The sequence below is a fragment of the Macaca fascicularis genome, chromosome 20, assembly GCF_037993035.2.
Source record: "Macaca fascicularis isolate 582-1 chromosome 20, T2T-MFA8v1.1".
Taxonomy (NCBI): domain Eukaryota; kingdom Metazoa; phylum Chordata; class Mammalia; order Primates; family Cercopithecidae; genus Macaca; species Macaca fascicularis.
The window spans coordinates 80,339,107-80,360,334 of record NC_088394.1 but is presented as its reverse complement, the minus strand read 5'-3'; the positions used below and the strand labels follow the sequence as shown (position 1 = coordinate 80,360,334).

The 21,228-nt window shown below is 47.2% G+C and overlaps 1 protein-coding gene across 2 annotated transcripts in view; it reads left to right on the top strand.

Annotated features, from left to right (window-relative positions):
• The window catches only part of MEAK7 (MTOR associated protein, eak-7 homolog), a 29,885-nt gene extending 11,280 nt beyond the window's left edge, over positions 1–18,605 (top strand). For both annotated transcript variants that reach the window (XM_005592675.5, XM_074027688.1), the window contains exons 4-8: positions 7,312–7,456; positions 9,994–10,422; positions 14,534–14,652; positions 16,209–16,388; positions 16,896–18,605. In XM_005592675.5, the coding sequence (XP_005592732.3) occupies positions 7,312–7,456; positions 9,994–10,422; positions 14,534–14,652; positions 16,209–16,388; positions 16,896–17,009 (987 nt within the window). In that variant the 3' untranslated portion in view covers positions 17,010–18,605. The remainder of the gene's footprint in view (positions 1–7,311; positions 7,457–9,993; positions 10,423–14,533; positions 14,653–16,208; positions 16,389–16,895) is intronic.
• The last annotated feature ends 2,623 nt before the right edge of the window (positions 18,606–21,228 follow it).

Genomic DNA, 21,228 nt, shown 5'->3' with positions numbered 1-21,228 from the left:
GCCACCATGCTGGCCACCTGTGGAGACTTTAAACCTTTTATCTGTAGCTCTCTGCTTAGGAACAAAAGGAAAGAGAGTTTCTTGCATGACTCAGCTTTTAGCTTAATTTTTCCCTTTGGCAGAGTGAATTGGAGTCCTGAGCTTTTATTTTTTCCCTCCTTTGTCTTTCAAAAATCTTTCAAATCAGAAAAATGGGGGAAAAAGGGAAAAGAAAGAAGGAAAAAGGTTGAAACATTATTTTAAAGACTTGTAGCCAGGAAAAAATTTTAGGATTCGTTCCAAATTGTAGAAAATAATAAAAATTGAAAAACACTGGACAAGGCTAGAATCTAATAACAGGTGTACTATGGTTTATTTTGAAACATTTTTCTCCAGTTCCCCACGTATATTAAAGACAAAATCATAGTAGGACCAACTTGTTTATAAAACAAGTTTTAGTCTTATACTTAGCTTGATTATTTGCATAACGTACAGCAAGAGTAATGATTTGCCATATAGGCACTTACTGTCTCTGTTTAAATTATCTTTGCTAGAACTTTTCCTTAAGGAATCTGAGATTAGACATTTTTATTTTTTTATTTCTTTTTTTTTAGATTAGACCTTTCTAAAAGCCCCAAGCCTAGCCAATAATGCATCTGTACCTATAGATACCCATGTGACTTGGGTGAATTCCTCTCTCTTTGAGGTTCCAAGAAAACTTGGAGTATTTGGGTCTGTCAGAAAGTGACATCCTTTACTTACCACAGGTCAGGACCCTGTAAAGGACAAAGTGTGAGGCCAGTTTGTCCAGTGGCTTTTATCAGCTCTATAGGTCAGCTTTATTTTCTCAAGGTAATCTGAAAATGCTGTTCCAGTCAAAGCCTTCGTGAAATAACCAGTGTCTCCAATTATGTCCTGTTGTAAAAGAAAATAGATTCTTATTGAATGTATGCAAATAATTATATTGCCATAAATTAAGAATACTCACAAATAGTTTCCAAATTTTGGAGAAATTAGGTAGAAAGGGATTATGTTTTAAATTTTGTTCACTAGAGTATACTTTGATTGTTAAAAACTGTAAATAGCTTAAAAGAGAAAGTTTTCTTGACTGAAAAAAACACCTAATATTGTAAACAAAATGTCATAAAAGATTATTTCAGTCTTCTGTTAGTTCAGCCCATGCAATTAACTTCTTGCTTGCTTGATATTGGATCAGCAATCCTCAGGAATACATCAGCCTCCTATGAGTCCTAGAAGTTTTCCTTTCTATTCCAACAGCACAATTTCTAAAGTTATTAGAACTGATATTTAAGAGTACTCTTCAGAGTTCTATAGCTGATTATAAACTTCCCTATAAAAGGATCAAAGTAAAACAACAATTGTGGATGTCAAAAGTCTTAGGACAGCCATGGTTAAAGACAATTGACAAGGAAATTTGGGTACTTCTGTGGCACACAACAACTTTACATAATAGCAATTACTATTGATAACATATACTAAGACACATCAGAATCACAGGAATCTCATACAATTTTGGAACATATACTAATAACACACTTACATAAATATGGTCTAAAGATGATTAAACACTGTTTCATATTTGACAGTGCTTCCTGTAAGATTGTATTATACCAAGTAAGCCCAATATGTCTCCCTTGGAGCTCAAGGGATCTAACATCAAAACAATAATCGAGGTCAAAAGGACTGAATTTTGAATTTGATTCTGGAAAGTTTGTCAAATATCAGAAGTTTAAAACACTTGATATAGGCTGGGCGCAGTGACTCATGCCTGTAATCCCAGCACTTTTGGAGGCCGAGGCAGGTGGATTATCTGAGGTCAAGAGTTCAAGACCAGCCTGGCTAACATGGTGAAACCCTGTCTCTACTAAAAATACAAAAATTAGCTGGGCATGGTGGCACGCATCTGTAGTCCCAGCTACTCAGGAGGCTGAGGCAGGAGAATTGCTTGAACTCAAGAGGTGGAGGTTGCAATGAGCCAAGATTGTGCCACTGTACTCCAGCCTGGGTGACAGAGTGAGACTCTGTCTCCAAAAAATAAATAAAATAAAACACTTGATATCACAAAATAAGATCACAGGTCATTGTAAAATAAGTCATTTAGTCAAAGTGCTAACTCAAAGGTTTTGAAAAAAAGGCTAAAAACCTTTTTTTTTTTTTTTTGAGAGAGGAGATTTAATTTCCCAAACAATAAGCCCTAATAAAGACAGTACGAGGCCACTTAAATCTCTGTCAAGTCTTATAAACAAATCTATTAAATTTTAATCATTTTGACCATAAGATACAATTTGTATAAACCCTTTTATAACCTTTTATAATTCTTTAAATTAAAAAGTGGATTATGCTCCAAGTAAACCTTGTTAATCTGACACAAGGACCCAGATGCTGGTGTCGGATCAGTGTCTGTTTGATATTAATGTTTAATTTACAGAGAACCTCTGAACTAATTTTCTCTCTCAAAATCAGCCCTTACAATCTCACACATCCACCTCTTCCACAATAGTCCCTGGGCGTACAGAGGTTAAATATTTTTAATTTCTGGCCCTGTGTCTCGTGAACACAGTTTGATTGTCATCTTTTCCTGGATGTGAAGATGAGGCTTTAATTGTTTTCGCTGTTGAAGATTTAGCAGGATTCAAGTTTCTTTTAGCCCTAGGAATCACAGCCCTGTGACTTAACAGCAGAAGGACTTAAAAAGCAATACAAAATGTTACATGGATATGCTAACCTTAATTTAAAAAATTTAAATCAATTTTCTTTTCTTTTTTTTCTGAGACAGAGTCTCCCTCCGTAGCTCAGGCTGGAGTGCGGTGGTGCCATCTTGGCTCTCTGCAAGCTCCGCCTCCCCGGTTCACGCCATTCTCCTGCCTCATTCTCCCGCCTCATTCTCCCGAGTGACTGGGACTACAGGTGCCCGCCACCACACCCGGCTAATTTTTTGTACTTTTATTAGAGATGAGGTTTCACCATGTTAGCCAGGATGGTCTCGATCTCCTGACCTCGTGAACCCCCCTGCCTCGGCCTCCCAAAGTGCTGGGATTACAGGTATGAGCCACTGTGCCCAGCCATTTAAATCTGTTTTCTAAGCAAATAACTTAATAATGGGATGGGAAATATTTCAATAAAACGTAAAATCTGGGCCGGGCGCAGTGGCTCACGCCTGTAATCCCAGCACTTTGGGAGGCCGAGGCGGGCAGATCACAAGGTCAGGAAATCAAGACCAGCCTGGCTAACACGGTGAAACCCCGTCTCTACTAAAAATACAAAAAAAAAAAAAAAACTAGCCGGGCGTGGTGGCGGGCGCCTGTAGTCCCAGCTACTCGGGAGACTGAGGCAGGAGAATGGCGGGAACCCGGAGGCGGAGCTTGCAGTGGGCGGAGATCGCGCCACCGCACTCCAGCCCGGGCGACAGAGCGAGACTCCGTCTCAAAAACACACATACACACACACACACACACACACACAGAGACACACACATACACACTCATAAAATCTGGCCAGGGGTGGTGGCTCGTGCCTATAATCCCAGCACTTTGGGAGGCCAAGGTGGGCGGATCACAAGGTCAGGAATTTGAGACCAGCCTGGCCAATATGGTGAAACTCCGTCTCTACTAAAAATTATAAGAATTAGCTGGGTGTGGTGGCACATGCCTGTAGTCCCAGCTACTCAGGAGGCTGAGGCAGGAGAATCGTTTGAACCTGGGAGGCGGAGGTTGCAGTGAGCTGAGGTAGCACCACTGTACTCCAGCCTGGGCGACAGAGTGAGACTCCATCTCAAAAACAAACAAACAAAAAATGTTTGTTAGACCAGTTACCTAAAGGCGCAAAACAAAAACAAAAACCTGCCGTGGTGTGATTGCTTTGCCCTATAGGGAGGGAGTCTAGGTAACCTGCAAAACTAATGAAAATGGTACTTGAATTAATCAGACATAGGAAGAGTGTGTCCTGGGTCATAAAGGTTTTCAGTTTCATAGAACAATTTAGACATATTTTAAAAAGTCAAGAGCACAAAATGTTACATTAGAAGAAAACATTTCTTTTGGATTTTTAAGAGGAAAACATTTTTGGCATCAGGCCACAACAGCAGTTAGAACTTGAGGGGAAAAAAGTTCAGGAGCTGACGAAAAAGTTGAAGGAGCGAGTTATTATCTCAGGTCTTCTCAAAGAGAAAACGGCAAGATGCAGTAAAAGTTCAACTTTTGGGTTAAAAAAATTAAAACGTCTTGTGATTTTATTAATCAGTATCTTAAAAGAATCTTGTTTTAACAAATTCTTTAGTGTGATAGTGTATTTTTAATATCTAAGCCTAATTTCTAGAAACCCTTATAAATAATTTCCTTTTAATTACAGCCAATTTGATCACAAAAAGTTTTTTTCCAGAAATCATCTTTTTTTGTTGTTGTCTGGGTGACGGGGTCTTGCTCTGTTGCCCAGGCTGGAGTGTAGTGGTGTGATTTGAACTCACTGTAATTGTCGCCTCCCAGGTTCAAGAGATTCTCCTTCCTCAGCCTCCCACGTAGCTGCGACCACAGGCGTGTGCCACCACGCACAGCTAATTTTTGTGTTTTTAGTAGAGATGGGGTTTCACCATGTTGGCCAGGCTGGTTTCAAACTCCTGAGCTCAGGCAGTTCGCCTGCCTTGGCCTCCCGAAGTGCTAGGATTACTGGCGTGAGCCACTGTGCCCGGCCCCCACTTTTATTTCTTTTCTTTTTCTTTCTGTGTGTTTGTGTGTGTTTTGAGACACAGTCTTGCTCTGTCACCCAGACTGGAGTGCAGTGGCACAATCTTGGCTCACTGCAACTTCTGCCTTCTAGGTTCAAGTGATTCCTCCTGCCTTAGTCTCCTGAGCAGCTAGGATTATAGGCTCCCACCACCACACCTGGCTAATTTTTGTATATATTTTATTTAATTACTTATTTTTATTTTATTTTATTTATTTTGAGATGGAGTTTCACTCTTGTTGCCCAGGCTGGAGTGCAGTGGTGTGATCTTGGCTCACGGCAACCTCTGCCTTCTGGGTTCAAGTGATTCTCCTGCCTCAGCCTCCCAAGTAGCTGGGATCACAGGCATGTGCCACCACATCCAGCTAATTTTGTGTTTTTAGTAGAAATGGGGTTTCTGCATGTTGGTCAGGCTGGTCTTGAACTCCCAACCTCAGGCGATCCACCTGCCTCGGCCTCCCAAAGTGCTGGGATACCAGGTGTGAGCCACCGTGCCCGGACCTATTTTATTTTTTTTAAGACAGGGTCTCGCTCTGTTGCCCAGGCTGGAATGTAGTGGCACGATCTCGGCTCACTGCAACCTCCACCTCCCAGGCTCAAGTGATTCTCCTGCCTCAGCATCCCACGTAGGTGGGATTACAGGTGTGTGCTACCATGCCTGGCTACTTTTTGCATTTTTAGTAGATATGGGGTCTCATTATGTTGGCCAGGCTGGTCACGACCTCCTGACCTGAAGTGATCCACCCTCCTTGGCCTCCCCAAGTTAATTTTTATATTTTTAGTAGAGACAGGGTTTCACCACGTTGGGCAGGCTGGTCTCGAACTCCTGACCTCAAGTGATCTGCTCGCCTTGGCCTCCCAAAATGGAGGGATGACAGGCGTGCGCCACCGCGCCCGGCCCCCACTTCCATTTCGATTTGAGTAATTTGAGCTGTTTCCCTTTTTTCTGTTAGTCTAGCTAAAGGTTCTTCAGATTTTTGTTGATCTTTTCAATGAACCAGCTTTTGGTTTCATTAAAGAGTAGCTGTGTAGTAATAACTTTTTTAGACAAAAGAAAATCAGGTAACACAGTAGAAAAGCAAGGAGCTTAAGAGCTGAGAGGAACTGGTCTGTTTATACCTTTGGGGTTCAATAAAGAAACTCACATTTCTCTCAGAAACGAGTGTGGCACCTTCTCTGTTTTCTTTAAGGAATCCCAGACTGTTAGACGTTATTTTAGGTCCTTCATACAGCAAGGGGTGGCAAGAGGAAGCAGACATGTGCGGAAGCAAATGGAGAAGACAATTCAGTCGACTGAGGGAAAGAAATCTTTTTTTCCTCAAAAAACAAGACCCTAGGAGAGACAAAAAAGCATTTTGTCCCTTTAAATATAAACACACACACACACAAACACACACACACACATATATCTTGGATATTAGCTTTTAATTAAGCTGACTTTAACCATTGAGCTCTTTTTAAAAATCATTTTAAATCTCTTACTACCATGTTTTACCTGGGACAAAAATGACTGCTATGTCAAAAGTAACACACATATCAAACCAGAAAGGATTTGATGTAGGAACCAAAGTCAGGCTGTTGAGGTTAAAAAAAAAAAAAAAAAAAGACAGAAACTTAGCTACTGAGCGAGAGTGCGGGGCGGCTGCCCTGGGTCTTTCAGTTTGGGCCTGGCTGGCAAAGGTTATGGAAATAAAGCCCCTCAGGCAGTCAAAATCTTTTTTTCCTTTTGGTGGCCTTGTTCTTTTCTTCTTTTTTTCCCCAGCTGTGGGAATTTAGCCAGTTCAGAGACCTTGTTTCCCCATAATTTGGATTTGACCAAGTCAGGTAGAGTTGATCAAACCAAATGGGAAACAGACTGAAACAACAAAACAGAAACCATAAATAAAAACAATTCAGCAAAACAAACACGCGCTCACACGCTTTCTACAATTACTGAGTGCGCTCATGGTAAGGAGAAATGAAGACCAGTTGGTTGTTAATCTTAAGTTTTAGTCGTCAGGAGAATGTTTAAGACAAAACCCCAATTCAGCTACTTTCCTAGGGATGGGGCCCAGGCTGCAGACTGCCCTCTGCCATCTTAGAAGCAGGAAAACCTGAAACTCGCCTTCTCTGTTGGAAGCGAGCAGCAACTCCGGAAGGTAGTTGCCTGCCCTCTGTCGCTGCGGAAACAGGAAGACTTGCCTTCCTTTCTGGAAGCAAGTAAAACTCAGCACAATAAACCTTAGATCTCAACCAAATCTGGGGAGATCAGGGATTTTCTGGAGCGGGGAGCTCCTGGGCCTCAGCAAATCATCCTGTTGGTTTGAGCAATGAAGACAGTCGGCATTGTGGAGCTGTCCATCCTCGGGGAGCCCTAAACCCCAATACTGTTGGGCCGAGGTCAGAAGTCCTGGACGAAGGCTTTGGGAAAACTTCTAGGCCAGCCAAGTGTATCATTAGAAAAATGAGTAACTACATACATAGCATGACCTTTCCACACATTATGGCCCATCATAGTTGGCATTAAAGAAAATTGCCATTCTCCATGTGGACATGACGGAGGTCTCAGGTTACGGTGGAACTGTTTTTAATGGTAAAATTGTGATCTTAAAGTTTACAGAGGATCTGGTTGGTTCTGTGGTGCACGTGCTAAGCCACCGACAGGAGCTGAGAGGCTGGACTGGGAAGGAAGCCCCAGGGCCCGCCCCCCGGGTGCAGGTGCTGGCTGCTCAGCTGCTCTCTGAGATGAAGCTGCAAGGCAAGTGTGCGTGGACTCGGTGATTTAGGTCTTTTGCTGTAGAGCGGTACCCGCTGTCTCCATGACTGTAGCTGTGTAGTAAAGCTTTGAAACCAGAAAGCGTGAGCCCTCGAACCTTCCCCTAGGTTTCTAGTTTGTTGGCATATTTTTAAATAATCCTCCTTATTTTCCCAAAAGCAACAGTGATGTCCCCACTTCCATTACTGATATGAAGCATTTGTGTCTTGTCCGTTTGTCCTTAGTCAGTCTAGCTAAAGGTTTTTCACATTTTTGTTGGTTCTTTTTGAAGAACCAGCTTTTAGTTTCATTAATTTTCTGTTGTCTTTCTAGTTTCTGCTTTATTTTCCCCAAGCTTTTATTTTCTTCCTTTTGTTTGCTTTAAATTTGTTTGGTCTTCTCTTTCTAGTTTCTTAAGGTAGAATATTAGGTTATTGATTTGAGATCTTCTTTTTCATATCAGCATTTACAGTTGCAAATTTCCCTTTCAGCAGCGCCTTAGCTGCATGCCATCAGTTTTGATAGGTTATGTTTTTATTTTCGTTGATCTCAATATTTTCTAATGTCCCTTAGGATTTTTCCCTTTGGCCTATTGACTATGTAAAAGTATGTTGTTTAATTTCTCCATGCCTATGAATGCCTCAAATTGCCCTCTAGTATTGAGTTTTAATTTCATTTCATTATGTTTAGAGAACATACTTTGTATGATTTCAATCCTTTAAAATTTGTTGATACATCATTTATGGCCTATTATATGATCACTTCAGGGTAGTGGTTAAAGCACATGTGAGAAGAATGTGTATTCTGCTGTTGGGTGAGAAGGAGTATATATTTATATTTACTTGGGATTAAAAAAAACCTTGTGGCAAATCACATTGCAAAGCAGACTTGCTTTATAAATATGTTGCTCTTTTGTTTTAAAGCGAGATTTTAAAGTACAGCTTGAAAATAGGTTATATTTCAGAAATTAATTCAGAAGAGGTATGTGGAACTTGGAAAGAATTTTAAAAGTATCAGTAATTTGTCTTATGGATAAACTGTTCATCTGTCTACAATTAGTAGTTTTTCTTTTTTTTTTTTTGAGACGGAGTCTCACTCTTGTTGCCCAGGCTGGAGTCCAGTGGAGCGATCTTGGCTCACTGCAACCTCTGCTTCCTAGTTTCAAGCGATTCTCCTGCCTCAGCCTCTCAAGCAGCTGAGATTACAGGCGCCCGCCACTACGCCCGACTAAGTTTATTTTTTTTTTGTATTTTAGTAGAGACGGGGGTTTCACCATGTTGGTCAGGCTGGTCTTGAACTCCTGACCTTAGGTGATCCACCCACCTCAGCCTCCCAAAGTGCTGGAATTACAGGCATGAACCACTGCACCCCTCTAGAATTAGTATATTTTAAAAGAATCATGAAAATAAAAATTAGCGTTTGTCATTGAAGTAGAGAAAGTTAATTCAGACGATTAAAATTATCCTTAAGGTTTCAAGTAATATATAGGTAATGAGAAATGAAACTGTTTGAAAAATAAATGGAAACGATAGGAATTTCGAAATATCAGAAGTTGGGAAGTAGTTTTACATTTTCTGCTTAATAAAATGGGCCTGAGACAAAATGTTATTTCAGCTTAGATTCAAATTTTCACTAGGCTGGAAATTATAATCGCTGTAAATGGAGCCTTTGTGTCAGCAAGAGCTTAAAATGTAAAAGCTCCTCTGGTCCTTGTAATAACCAAGCAGGGCAGGTTCTGGCGTTACCTCCATTTTCCACCTAAGGAAACTGAGGCACAGAGGTGCAGATCTTGGCATGGTCATGCTGTTCCTCAGCTTGAGTTTGAAACCAGCTTTGGAGTCCCAGGTGTGTGCTCCCACGCTCTTACCCTGTCACCTCCACTCTTAGTGGGTGAGGGATGGAAAATAGGACTCCAGGTGCTGTATGATTAAGCCTGATTAGTGGTGAATGAAACCCGCTCTTCCCAGATAAACTACAGGAGTCCCAGGAAGTGCCCTACCAGCCCCTTGACTGGCTGGCAACAATGCCCTTCCAGTGACCTTGGCAGGACAGACGCCCTCTGATGAGTGGCTCCAGGTGTAGCTCAGGCATCTATTCCAGCCCCATTGCCAGGGCACCACCATCTCGACGGGCTCTGAAATGCTGCTTGGAGAGGAGAGAAAAATGTTGAAGTCGGATTGTTGAGATCAGTGTTGGCCAACAGACAAAGCAAGCCCCATGTGAAATTTTCACTTTTCTAGGGACCGTGTTAAAAGGGTAAAGAGAAACAGGGGAAACTGATTCTAATAATTATGTCCGAAATACAATTTTGAAATGTAATGAATATTTAAAAATTGAGATAATTTACATTTTTTTCATACCAAGTATTTGAAATCAGGTGTGCCTTTTACACTTCCGGCACCTCTCAGTTCACATGAGCCCTGTTTTGTGTGCTCAGTAATTGCTACGTGGCTCATGGCTCCCGTACTCAGTGTGGGTTTAGATAGTAGCTATACGGTGACATAACAGCCCCGCTAATGCTCACTGTCCCCTTCCCCTAGATGGCAAGAGGTTTCTGGGGCCCCAGTGGCTGGACTGTGACTGTGACCGAGCCGTGATGGAGGACTGGGTGTTCAGGGTCCCCCATGTGGCCATATTCCTGAGTGTGGTCATTCACAAGGGCTTTCTCGTCCTGTGCTCATCCCTGGATCTGACTACCCTGGTCCCCGAGCGTCAAGTGGACCAGGGCAGGGGTTTTGAGAGCATCCTGGACATTCTCTCTGTCATATACATCAACGCCCACCTGCCTCGGGAGCAGCGGCACTGCTGGCGCCTGCTTTTTTCATCTGAGCTCCACGGACACAGCTTCTCCCAGCTCTGCGGCCACATCACTCACCGGGGGCCCTGTGTAGCTGTCCTTGAGGACCGTGACAAGCATGTGTTTGGTGGGTTTGCCTCTTGCTCCTGGGAGGTGAAGCCTCAGTTTCAAGGTAAGACTTGGTAACCTGAACCTCGAGGAGTGGCACAGCCCAGGCAAAGAACTCTGGAGAAAGGGAGAGGGCGGGAGTGCTAAATTCGGCTCTCCCATCTTCTCCAAGTGTTTCTCTAGACGCAGTTGGGGCAATAGGAAAATGTGATGCTACTCAGTGGTGTTTATCACATCATAGTTCTTCAGGACAGACTGTGTGACCCCCAGTTTTCAGGTGAGGACACAGGCCCGGTTATTATACAGTGCTGGCTCTACAGGGCATGGGAGAAGTCAAGCCACAGATCCCTCAGAGGGGACCAGGAGATGCTGATTGGTTCAGATCGGATGTTTTCCTTCCCTGGGCCTTCCTGCCCCTGCCCCCCCCCACCATGTGTGTTTGCTTGTTGGAATTTGGAAGCTTTCTGCATGACCTTGAATGTACTGGATGAAAGGCTCTAAGTAAATTCTCCTCTTTCCCTTAAGGAAGAATATTCTGATGAAAATGGTCCTTTAAAATTATTTAAAACACAGGCCAGGCGCAGTGGCTCACACCTGGAATCCCAGCATTTTGGGAGGCTGAGGTGGGAGGATCACTTGAGCCCAGGAGTTTGAGACCAGCATGGGCAACATAGTGAGACCTCGTCTCTCTCTTTAAAAAAATAAAATAATAAGGCCAGGCGCAGTGGCTCAAGCCTGTAATCATAGCACTTTGGGAGTCTGAGGCAGGTGGGCCACTTGAGGTTAGGCATTCGAGACCAGCCCGGCCAACGTGGTGAAACCACGTCTCTACTAAAAGTACAAAAATTGGCATGGTGGTGCATGCCTGTAATCCCAGCTACACGGGAGGCTGAGGCTTGAGAATCACTTGAACTTGGGAGGCAGAGTTGCAGTGAGCCGAGATCACACCACTGCACTCGACAGGGTGAGACTCCATCTATAAATAAATAAATAAATAAATAAATAAATAAATAAATAAATAGGTTTTTGAAACGTTGACAGACGCATCGCCCATCAGTGGGCTGTCCTCTGTACTCGAGAGTGGGCCACCATCCCCAGGGTTTGCCTTCGTCACTCCCCCGTATGTCCTGTATCTCACCCCGCACCTCTGGAATGGTCACCTCTCCACCACGCAGAGGGTCTGGAGGCCGGGAACTGTGTCTGGGTGGAGTTGCCCCTGCAGGAGAACTTTCAGCAGAGGCTAGGTGGCATCTGGCTGGGACAGGTAGCAGGGGTCCCAGGTTGAGGGTTGGGCACCTCTATCTCCTAGATCGCATTGTTTCTAGGGTTTGATTTATATCTAGGTTTCAGGATGTTCTAGATCTTTATCTTAGTTCTGGGAATGGTAGGAATTCTCCCCAAATCAAAGTTTCCAGGTGCCAGCCCTGCTGGTGGGCCTTTCTAGAGACAGCAGCCTCAGCCTTGCCATGGCCACTGTCTTCTGCACCACCTGCCTTTCCCTGCCTCCGTGTCACAGGCATGGGGCACCAGCCCAGCCTCAGGCTCTGGGGAAGTTACACATTGCTCTGCCTCTCACTACACAGCTGAAGGCTTGGCTTGAGGATGTGAAAAGACCCTGAGCATCATGATCAGGTTAAAGCTGCTGCTACCTCCAGAGCCCTTAATGTTAATTTCAGATGGACTCTGCCGGCTCTTCATGTTTTATTAACAAGCAGACTTAATCTTCCTGAAGCATGCGTGAAAAATGCAGTGGCCAAGTTTTCAAACCCGAGTTCATTCTGTTGCAGTACGTGTCCATACTCAGGAAATAACAGCAGAGGGCAGCCTCACACCATGTATGGTACAAATCCATGGACTTTGGGTCAAGTTCAGAGAGCGTGCTGTCCGCTTGTCCTGGAGATAATGACCTCTAATATCTGAGACTGATAGCTGTGGGGCAAACAATGAAGGCAAATGCTGAGGAAGGTGGCCCCCTCCTTGAGTATGGAGGATCTTTCACTGTGGGGCTATGTGGCTTGGTCAACCTTTTTTTTTTTTTTTGAGATGGAGTCTCGCTCTGTCACCCAGGCTGGAGTGCAGTGGCCGGATCTCAGCTCACTGCAAGCTCCTCCTCTCGGGTTCACGCCATTCTCCTGCCTCAGCCTCCCGAGTAGCTGGGACTACAGGCACCCGCCACTTCGCCCGGCTAGTTTTTTGTATTTTTTAGTAGAGACGGGGTTTCACCATATTAGCCAGGATGGTCTCGATCTCCTGACCTCGTGATCCGCCCGTCTCGGCCTCCCAAAGTGCTGGGATTACAGGCTTGAGCCACCGCGCCCGGCCTGGTCAACCTTTTTAAAGGACTGTTTTCTTAGTTTTATTTGAGGAAAGAAGAATTGATTATACTTAGAGCCTCTTTTGCTTGTGTTTTCTGTGCAGTAGTTGAAAAGGCCCAAGGCTTTGGATTGAACACAGGATTTTGAGTCCCAGCTCTGTCCCTGGGCAAGGTGACTGATTAATTTTCTGGGCCCTCAGTTCCTCAGAAGTACATGAAACCATGCTGCGTGGGCAGGCAGCTCCTCAGCGGTCGGGCGCCAGGTGGTGGCGGCATGCTTGAGTATTGTTTTATGAGAATGAGATAAGGAGCCCTTGCTGTTGGCATGACTTTTTTTTTTCAGGTAATCATAACTCCTCAGGTCCTTGCCCTGTATCCTGGGAAGTGATACTTCCCCCACCTGGCCTTCCCCATGGAGAACGGCCCTTGGGGGTGGACTGGCATCTGGGCCCACGCAGCCAAAGCCTGAGCTCCGTGGCCCCGCCACCTTGCTCCGCAGTACGACAGGCTCAGGATTGCAAAGCAAACGGCCGCGTACCTGAAGTCCAGCGCGGGAGGGTCGGGTGGGGCCAATACAGTCGGGTGTGACTGAGCTGTTCATGGCGGCGTCTAAACCTGCCCTCAAGCCTCTGAGGCTGCTGAAACCCCAGTGAAGCAAGCCTCAGTCTGTAGCCCAGAGTAAAGTCCTTCTCTTAGCTGGTTCCGGTGGAACTTTCTAGCCTAGCTACCTTCCTTCCTCCGCCCGACGCTCTCAAGCCCCACTGTTGCCTACCTGTCCCACACCTTGTCCTCATGGGAGCCCTTCTCCATGGGGGGCTCTGTTTCAGGGCCTCCCTCTTGACCTTGGAAGCTGCCTCCCAGAAGCCTCCAGGATGACAGAGGCCCTCCGGGGATCTTTCTAGATTGGAGGCCATGGGTGGTGTCAGCCCACACTACAGACTGGGCCCTGTTTGCTTGCTCAGGGCCATCATCCTCTTCCAGCCTCCTGGTCTTGGTGCCTCCTTCTTATCTACATTCTACCATGGTGTCCCCAATTTTCTTCCTGTGACTTCTTTCCCCCCGATGACTAGCCCAACCCCAAATTCCTATGAGCAGCCTTCCGGCTTGTTGTGACACTTGTGTATGCTGGTATCCAGGCGGGCAGCCCTTTCGGCCAAGTCCTCAGAACATGGTGGGAAGCGCCCCTCGCTGGGAGCTCTGAGGATGAGGCCTGGCCTACGGCCCTCTCCCCAGTGCTGAGGTGCTTATGGAGGGAAGGAGTCTCTGAGACTGGGGACCCGTAGTTTCCAGAGTTTTGACTGGTTCCTTTCTTCTAATGGCCTGTGTGCCCACCCCATGCCTGTGGGCGAGGGTGGATGACCACCTTTCCCAGGCTGTGCCCCTGGGGGCAGCTCTGCACCCGCAGGTTTTCTCTCTCTGCATGGTATGTTCTTTCAGGCCAGGCTCAGCACCATGCAGCATCACTTGCCTGCTTGGGTAGGCTGTGCTGGAGGCCTTGGTCTCTGCGGACTGACCGCCTTCTCCTTGCTTATAAGCTAAAGGAAGCCTGTTGTTTCTGGCTTGCATGTGCGTGGCCAGCCTGGACCGACTCCAGACAGTGGGCAGAGTTGTGATCTCTGCTCCCCCGGCCAGAGCTAAAAGATGTCCCATTCCTTATTAGGTGTCCCTCTAATCCCTGCATCCCCAGCTCATCCACCTGGGTCCCCAGCAGCTTGTCCCAACCCCCGGTCTGCCGACACCTGGTTATGGGTGAGGGGTCTTGGCCGTGCTGCTTCCTGAGCCACAGCTTACTGGCATTTCTGGTCCTCTGGGACTGGCTCAGACACTGACCCTGTTTGTTTTGTTCTCTGGCCGCTTTCAGGGGATGACAGATGCTTCCTGTTCTCCATCTGTCCCAGCATGGCCGTATACACACACACAGGCTACAATGACCACTACATGTACCTGAACCACGGACAGCAGACGATCCCGAATGGACTGGTGAGCCTGGGCGGAGCGTGAGGGTCTCGCCTTGGTGATGTCCCCCCGTGAAGGCATCAACCCCGAGGCTCAGCTCCACAGATCAGGGCATGGCGCGTGGCATTCATCTCCTCACACACGCCATGTCCAGTTCCTTCTGCCTCCAGGGCCGGTGCTGGGGGTAGTGACAGCTGGGCCAGGATTTCCCTTAGAGAAGGATGTGGCCTCTGCTGGGGCTTCTCTGTGGTTTGTGTGCAGATGGCGCACTTGGCCCCTTTTTCTGGCCCTCAGATGATTGGTTTGTGGCCTTTGAGGCTAGGGGTAGTGTTAGCGCCAGACCCGTCCCTGCACGTCACTGGCCTGCCTCATACCTGGCAGTGCTGGACTGAGGGGAATGGACGGCCGGCAGCTCATGAGACAGCACGTGGGGCCCCAGTTGGGGTGACCATGGCTCCTGTCCAGCCCTCGCTTCAGCTTGGTGACGTGGCACAGGAAGCACAGGGAAGTAGGGGAGGCCTAGGCCAGGTACAGGGAGCAGGTGGGCATGGGTCCCGAGGGCAGGAGCTGGGGCAGCATCTACGCCAAAGCCCAGCTTACTCCTGCCAGCTCCCCTGCCAATTTCTTTCCTCTGCTACTTGGCAGAAAGCTCTTACTGGGACAACCCAGTCCTGTGTCTGCAGAGCTGAGGGCAGAGAAGGCTGGTCCGCTAGAGGGGCCAGTGTCCTTCCCAGGCTTACCACACTGATGCCCTAGAGAGAGGGAGGGGCGTGGCTGGGCCACCTAGAACACCTGGCATCTTCTGGAAGGGGCGATCTGGTGGCGGCAGGAGAGAGGGTGCCAGCCTCACAGGGAGCACCTGGCAGGCCCCGGTCATCGCTCGTCATTGGCCCTGAGGGACAGAGCGGCTCCGAGTGTCAACTCTGGACAGTGTGATCGGGTCTCTTGTTGCCCAAGGTCAGAACTAGGGCGTGCCAGGTGTTCCAGGCCTACCAGGGACCAGAGGAGGTTCTCGGCAGGGCGAGGTTGAACAGCTCAGACCCCAGCCATGTGACTAGGGGTGGAAGGCACAGGGGTTCGCGTCCGCCTCTGCCTCTGCATCGTGTTAGCCACACACTCGGAGCTGAGTTTCCCAGTCTGTCTTAGGGTGAGGATCGCTGCCCGGAAGCGGGGGCACTGGTGCCCCAACATGGGGGGTTTGCAGTATCAGCTTCTGTGTTCCCTTCTCCCCTTATCTTAACTGGGTGGGACCCTGGGCCCTGGAGCTCTCTTTCTATGTATATATTTAACATTTTTAATTCTCTGACGTCACTTGTGCTTTCAGCAAGCAAATCCTCCTGAGAAAGAGCCGTGGGTGGGTGTCTGGAGACATAGATGACTGTTCTAGTCACTTGGCATGGGATGCTTAAATGGCAGCAATTGATATATTTCGCAGTTAAGGAAAACATAGATGATGGCATTCACACTCACCCGCCCTGTCTCAGGCTGGTACTTAAGGTGAGAGGCTGGCTCGTGGTATTTGATGTCCGCAGGTCCTGAGGAGTTGCTGATGCTGTTCTCTGTCCTGGCTTCCTTTGCAGGGGATGGGAGGGCAGCACAATTACTTTGGGCTTTGGGTGGATGTTGATTTTGGGAAAGGACACAGCAGAGCTAAGCCCACGTGCACCACGTACAACAGCCCGCAGCTGTCAGCCCAGGAGAACTTCCAGTTTGATAAGATGGAGGTGTGGGCGGTTGGAGACCCTTCAGAGGAGCAGTTGGTGAGTGGAGCCATCCTCTGCCTCCCAGGATGGCCTCTTGAGCCTTGGGGGCCTTTCTCCATTTTCTTACCATTACCCCCTTTACTCTTCTGTCTGCAGATAGTTTATCGCAAATTTGATCCTGGCAGCTGATGCTGGCTTGGATGCCAGGAGATGCATGGCTGGAAGTCTTGTCTGGGATTTGTGGGCGGTTTAGTAGAGCAGCCCTGGGAAGCGGGCGGGGTGGTGGGGGGGGGCGGGTCGTGGCCCCTCATTCTCTCTGCCCACCTGCGAGAGGAAGGTCTGGGGTTCCTTCTCCTTCCCTGGTTCTGCACCTGATTTGCTATTGGCCCCTGAACCTCCTGTAATACCTCCTACCCACCCAGCCTTGAATCCCAGAGTGGGAGGGGCCTTAGGGGGAACCAGAGCCGATTCCACCCGAGAAGGCTGGAAAACTAGCAGGAAGCCGCTGCCTGTTGTTGGGCCATCATGGAACACACCCACCCTTTCTTCTCTTCTCTTCTCAAGGCCAAGAGCAACAAGAGCATCCTGGACGCGGACCCTGAAGCCCAGGCCCTGCTGGAGATCAGTGGGCGGTCGCGCCACAGCGAAGGGCTCCGGGAAATCCCAGACGATGAATGAGGAGCCGCCTGAGCCTTCCTGGATTCCTCTGGGTAGAGAGGGCACCGCCTGCAGCCCCTCTTCCCTCCCCCATGGTTTAACTGTAATAGAGTGCCACACGGGTCACAGCCAGGTAGTCCCAGATGTGCCAACAAGACGCCCTCTGAAGCCATGTCCTGACTGATGGGTGGATCTCCCAGAAATAGATGTTTTTTTAAATTTTATTTTTTGCCCTACAGGGTCACTCTCAGGATCTCTCCGAGAAATCTTAAATGTCAAATTAGTAACTCAATCTTATACTTTGTTCTTTTTTACCAATGAAATCCTAAGCAGCTGAGACCTTTCAGACCCCGGCTGGCATTAGGGAATTCCGCTGGCATTAGTGTTTGTTGGGGGTGCAACTTCTCTATTGAGGAGGGGCTTCCTCCCGCTGAGGTTCACATGGCCTCACTCAGGCCATCCTGTTAGAAGGTGGGACCTGATGGTCTGTTCTGATGGGTAAGGGACAGAGGCATCTGGATGAAAATCTCAACGCTTTCTGGGAACAGCCTTGGTGCTGGCCTGGGTTCTAGCTCTCCGGGGACCGGCGCCTGAGTCCCAGCTGTCTAGGCCTCGGTGCTGGCCTGGGTTCTAGACCTCTGGGGACCGGTGCCTGAGTCCCAGCTGTCTAGGCCTTGGTGCTGGCCTGGGTTCTAGACCTCCGGGGACCGGCGCCTGAGTCCCAGCTGTCTAGGCCTCCGTGCTGGCCTGGGTTCTAGACCTCTGGGGACCGGCGCCTGAGTCCCAGCTGTCTAGGCCTCGGTGCTGGCCTGGGTTCTAGACCTCTGGGGACTGGCGCCTGAGTCACAGTTGTTGGTACAGCCATTTGCCCAGGGCTGCTCGTGAGGGGGATGATGGAAAATTCAGCAGTGTAAACTCGCTTTAAACAAGGTCCGTGGATCCCGAAATGCTGAATATCATGTAGCTGGGTTGTTGGGTCAGCAGAGCTGCCATCTGCCCACGTCTGGATAACAACACACGGTGAGTCACCAGTTGGCTACGAGAATTCTCCACTTTAAAGGCACTGTGAGCTTGTCTCTAAGATACATACCTCTGCCTTTTGTCTTTTGCTGTAAGCTTTGACCTGTTGCAGATCTGATGAAAATACAACCTCTTATTATACAGTTTGCCTTGATTATAAGCCATAGTAAATCGAGCTGTTTGCATTTTGCAGGCCCTGCATTTTCTACTAGGAGGTTCATCGAACCTTCCACTTAGCAATACCCCGACTCAGGCAGAATGCCTTGTAAATTAGCCTTCAAAAGAAAAGTGCACGCTCAGACAGTGTGTCGAGGAGCAGGAGCGTGATGCAGACAAGGACTTAGTCATGACTGATTTTCTTTGGCCACTTTTTAATGGCTTGTGGGGAACATTGTAATCTTCCGAACTGACATGTTGGCAGATATAGAATATTAGGATGCTCAAACATCTCTACCATGAGTCCAAGGAATTTAGCTCCCTGTTATCACTTTGTTTTGGAATGTTTTTTATAAAAATGCAACTAAATACCTCACTATTAAACTGCCATGATGCCTCAGTTAAAAAAAAATTAAAATAAAGGTCCGTCAGTGTCTGTGCCTTGACGATCCTTCATTGCTGCTTCTGCCTAGGCTGCCGCAAAGGTTAGGACTTAGTCCACATGCTTTCTACCCTGAGCTTGTTCTAAGGAGAGTGCAGATCACAAGTGGACCTGCCTCTAGGTGGTGCACTTAGAGAAAGGGCACTGGCCCGGGCTTGGGAGCCGGGGGATGCAGCTCTCTCCATGGGCTTCTCTTGGTGCATGGTTCTGCCTCTGGGCACTCAATCTTTTTAGGGTATGTGCAGGGCTGGGGCCAGTGGACCTGACAATGCCTTACCTGGCTCTGAGAAACTTTTAATCCTAGTTTGTACAAATGAATAGTTTGTTCTTTTGGGAAACCAGAATGAGAATTCAGGTTCTAAGGACTAGAAGTCTCCCTACAAATGACTTATCAGGGCCCTAGAAAGTGCTAGAAGGAAGAGGTTAAAAAAAAAAAATGTCCACATTGCAAACTACTATAAATGATTGCCACATTTGTAAGCTATTATTTTTTCCCCACCATATTTTTTAATTAAAAATGCTGGGGCTGGTCATGGTGGCTCACGCCTGTAATCCCAGCACTTTGGGAGGCTGAGGCAGGTGGATCACCTGAGGTCAGAAGTTCGACACCAGCCTGACCAACATGGAGAAACCCCATCTCTACTAAAAATACAAAATTAACTGGGCATGGTGGTGCATGCCTGTAATCTCAGCTACTCAGGAGGCTGAGGCAGTAGAATTGTTTGAACCAGGGAGGCGGAGGCTGCGGTGAGTCGAGATCGTGCCATTGCACTCTAGCCTGGGCAACAAGAGTGAAACTCCGTTTAAAAAAAGAAAAAAAAAAAAAAAAAGCTGGGTATGGTGGCTCACGCCTGTAATCCCAGCACTTTGGGAGGCTGGAGCAGGCAGATAACTTGAGCCCAGGAGTTCAAGACCAGCCTGGGCAACATGGCAAAAACCTGTCTCTACAAAAAAATACAAAAATTAAGTAGGCATGGTGACACATGCCTGTGATCCCAGCTACTTGGGAGGCTGAGGTGTGAGGATCATTTAAGCCTGGGAGGTTGAGGCTGCTATGAGCTGTGATTGTGCCACTGTACTCCAGCCTGGGCAACACAGCAAGACCCTATCTTAAAAAAAAATTGTGTACCTGGTTTAGAAAAAAAAGGATACAACTTAAAGTCAGTCATCTTCCTGCCTCTTGTCCAGCTATTTTCCCTCCTGACAGGCAAAGGCGCTGATGCAAAAATCACTCAGGTCTCTTCCCTGTGACTTGGTGCACACCTGAGCGTCACCGTGTTTTACACGCTGATGCATCCTTTGCTTTCTTTTTTAAAGGGAGGTCCGTATCCACCCACCTGCCTCCCTCTTGTCTTTATGCACAGTATGATGTCCCACCGTATGGATGCTCTTGGGCCTAGCATTCCACCGTCCCCAGCTGGGGAACGTTTTGTTTGCAGCTAATCATTGTCATGAATGTCGTTTATGTGTGCCTTGGTGTGATCGTGTCTGTGGGATAAACTCTTAGAATTGGAATTGTTGGATTGAGAGGTATATGCCTTTTATTTAGATATGGATGAATTAAACCTCTTGAGCTCAATTTATACTCTTAATATGCCGGAGTGCCTGTTTGCCATGTTTTCAGCAACACTATATTAAAATGTTTTTTTAAACCTGATAGACGAAAACTATATTTTGTTGATACATAATATTTACATATTTATGGGGTACATGTATTCGTTACATGCATAGACTGTGTAATGATCAAGTGAGGGTATTTGGGGGTGTCCATCATCTTGAGTATCCTTTCCACATTGCAAGCATTTCAAGTCTTCCCTTGTATCTACTGTGAAATACACAGTGCATTGTTGCTGACTACGGTCACCCAGTGCTACTATGGAATGTGAGAACTTAACTCTTCTAACTGTATGTTTGTACCCACTTGTGGGGCACCCGATTCTGTTGCTGTTTGGGGTGCAACTAAGTAACCCTCATGCACCTAGGGGAACTGAACAAAGGGGGCAAACACGGGAATAAAAGACGAGACAAAAGAGTATATTTGGAAGAAGGGGTCAGGGAGCACCTTGCCTCTAGTGGACAAGGGCCCTGAGCTTTGCACAGCCCTCCATATTTATTAGGCAAAAGAGATAGAAGGAGGGTGGAAGGAAGGGGTCAGCTGCTCAGTCTGGAGCAGGCTTGCAAGACTGCATTCCTTGAACAACAGGCTCTAGATGTCGCAGTAGATAACCTCAGTGCCAGGGGGTGACGGCCTCCAGCAAACCTTGTGTCGGCAGGAGCAGTGGTGAGTTTGCTTACATCCTGCGTTCATGATAAACAGTTTGCTGTTTGATCATGTAGCCTCCGGTGGAATGCTGAGTTGGTTACGTCCCATGGGCCTTCGGCTCCCTGCACCCACTAGCCAACATCTCTTGCTCCCTCCCACCCATACATCCTTCCCATCCTCTAGTATCTATCATTCTTTTCTCTACCTCCATGAGAGCCACCTTTTTTTTTCTTTCTTCTCTTTTTTTTTTTTAGCTGACACATCAGTGAGAACATGCAGAATTTGTCTTTGTGTCTGGCTTTTTCACTGAACATAATGATCTCCAGTTCCATCCATGTTGCTGCAAATGACATGAGTTC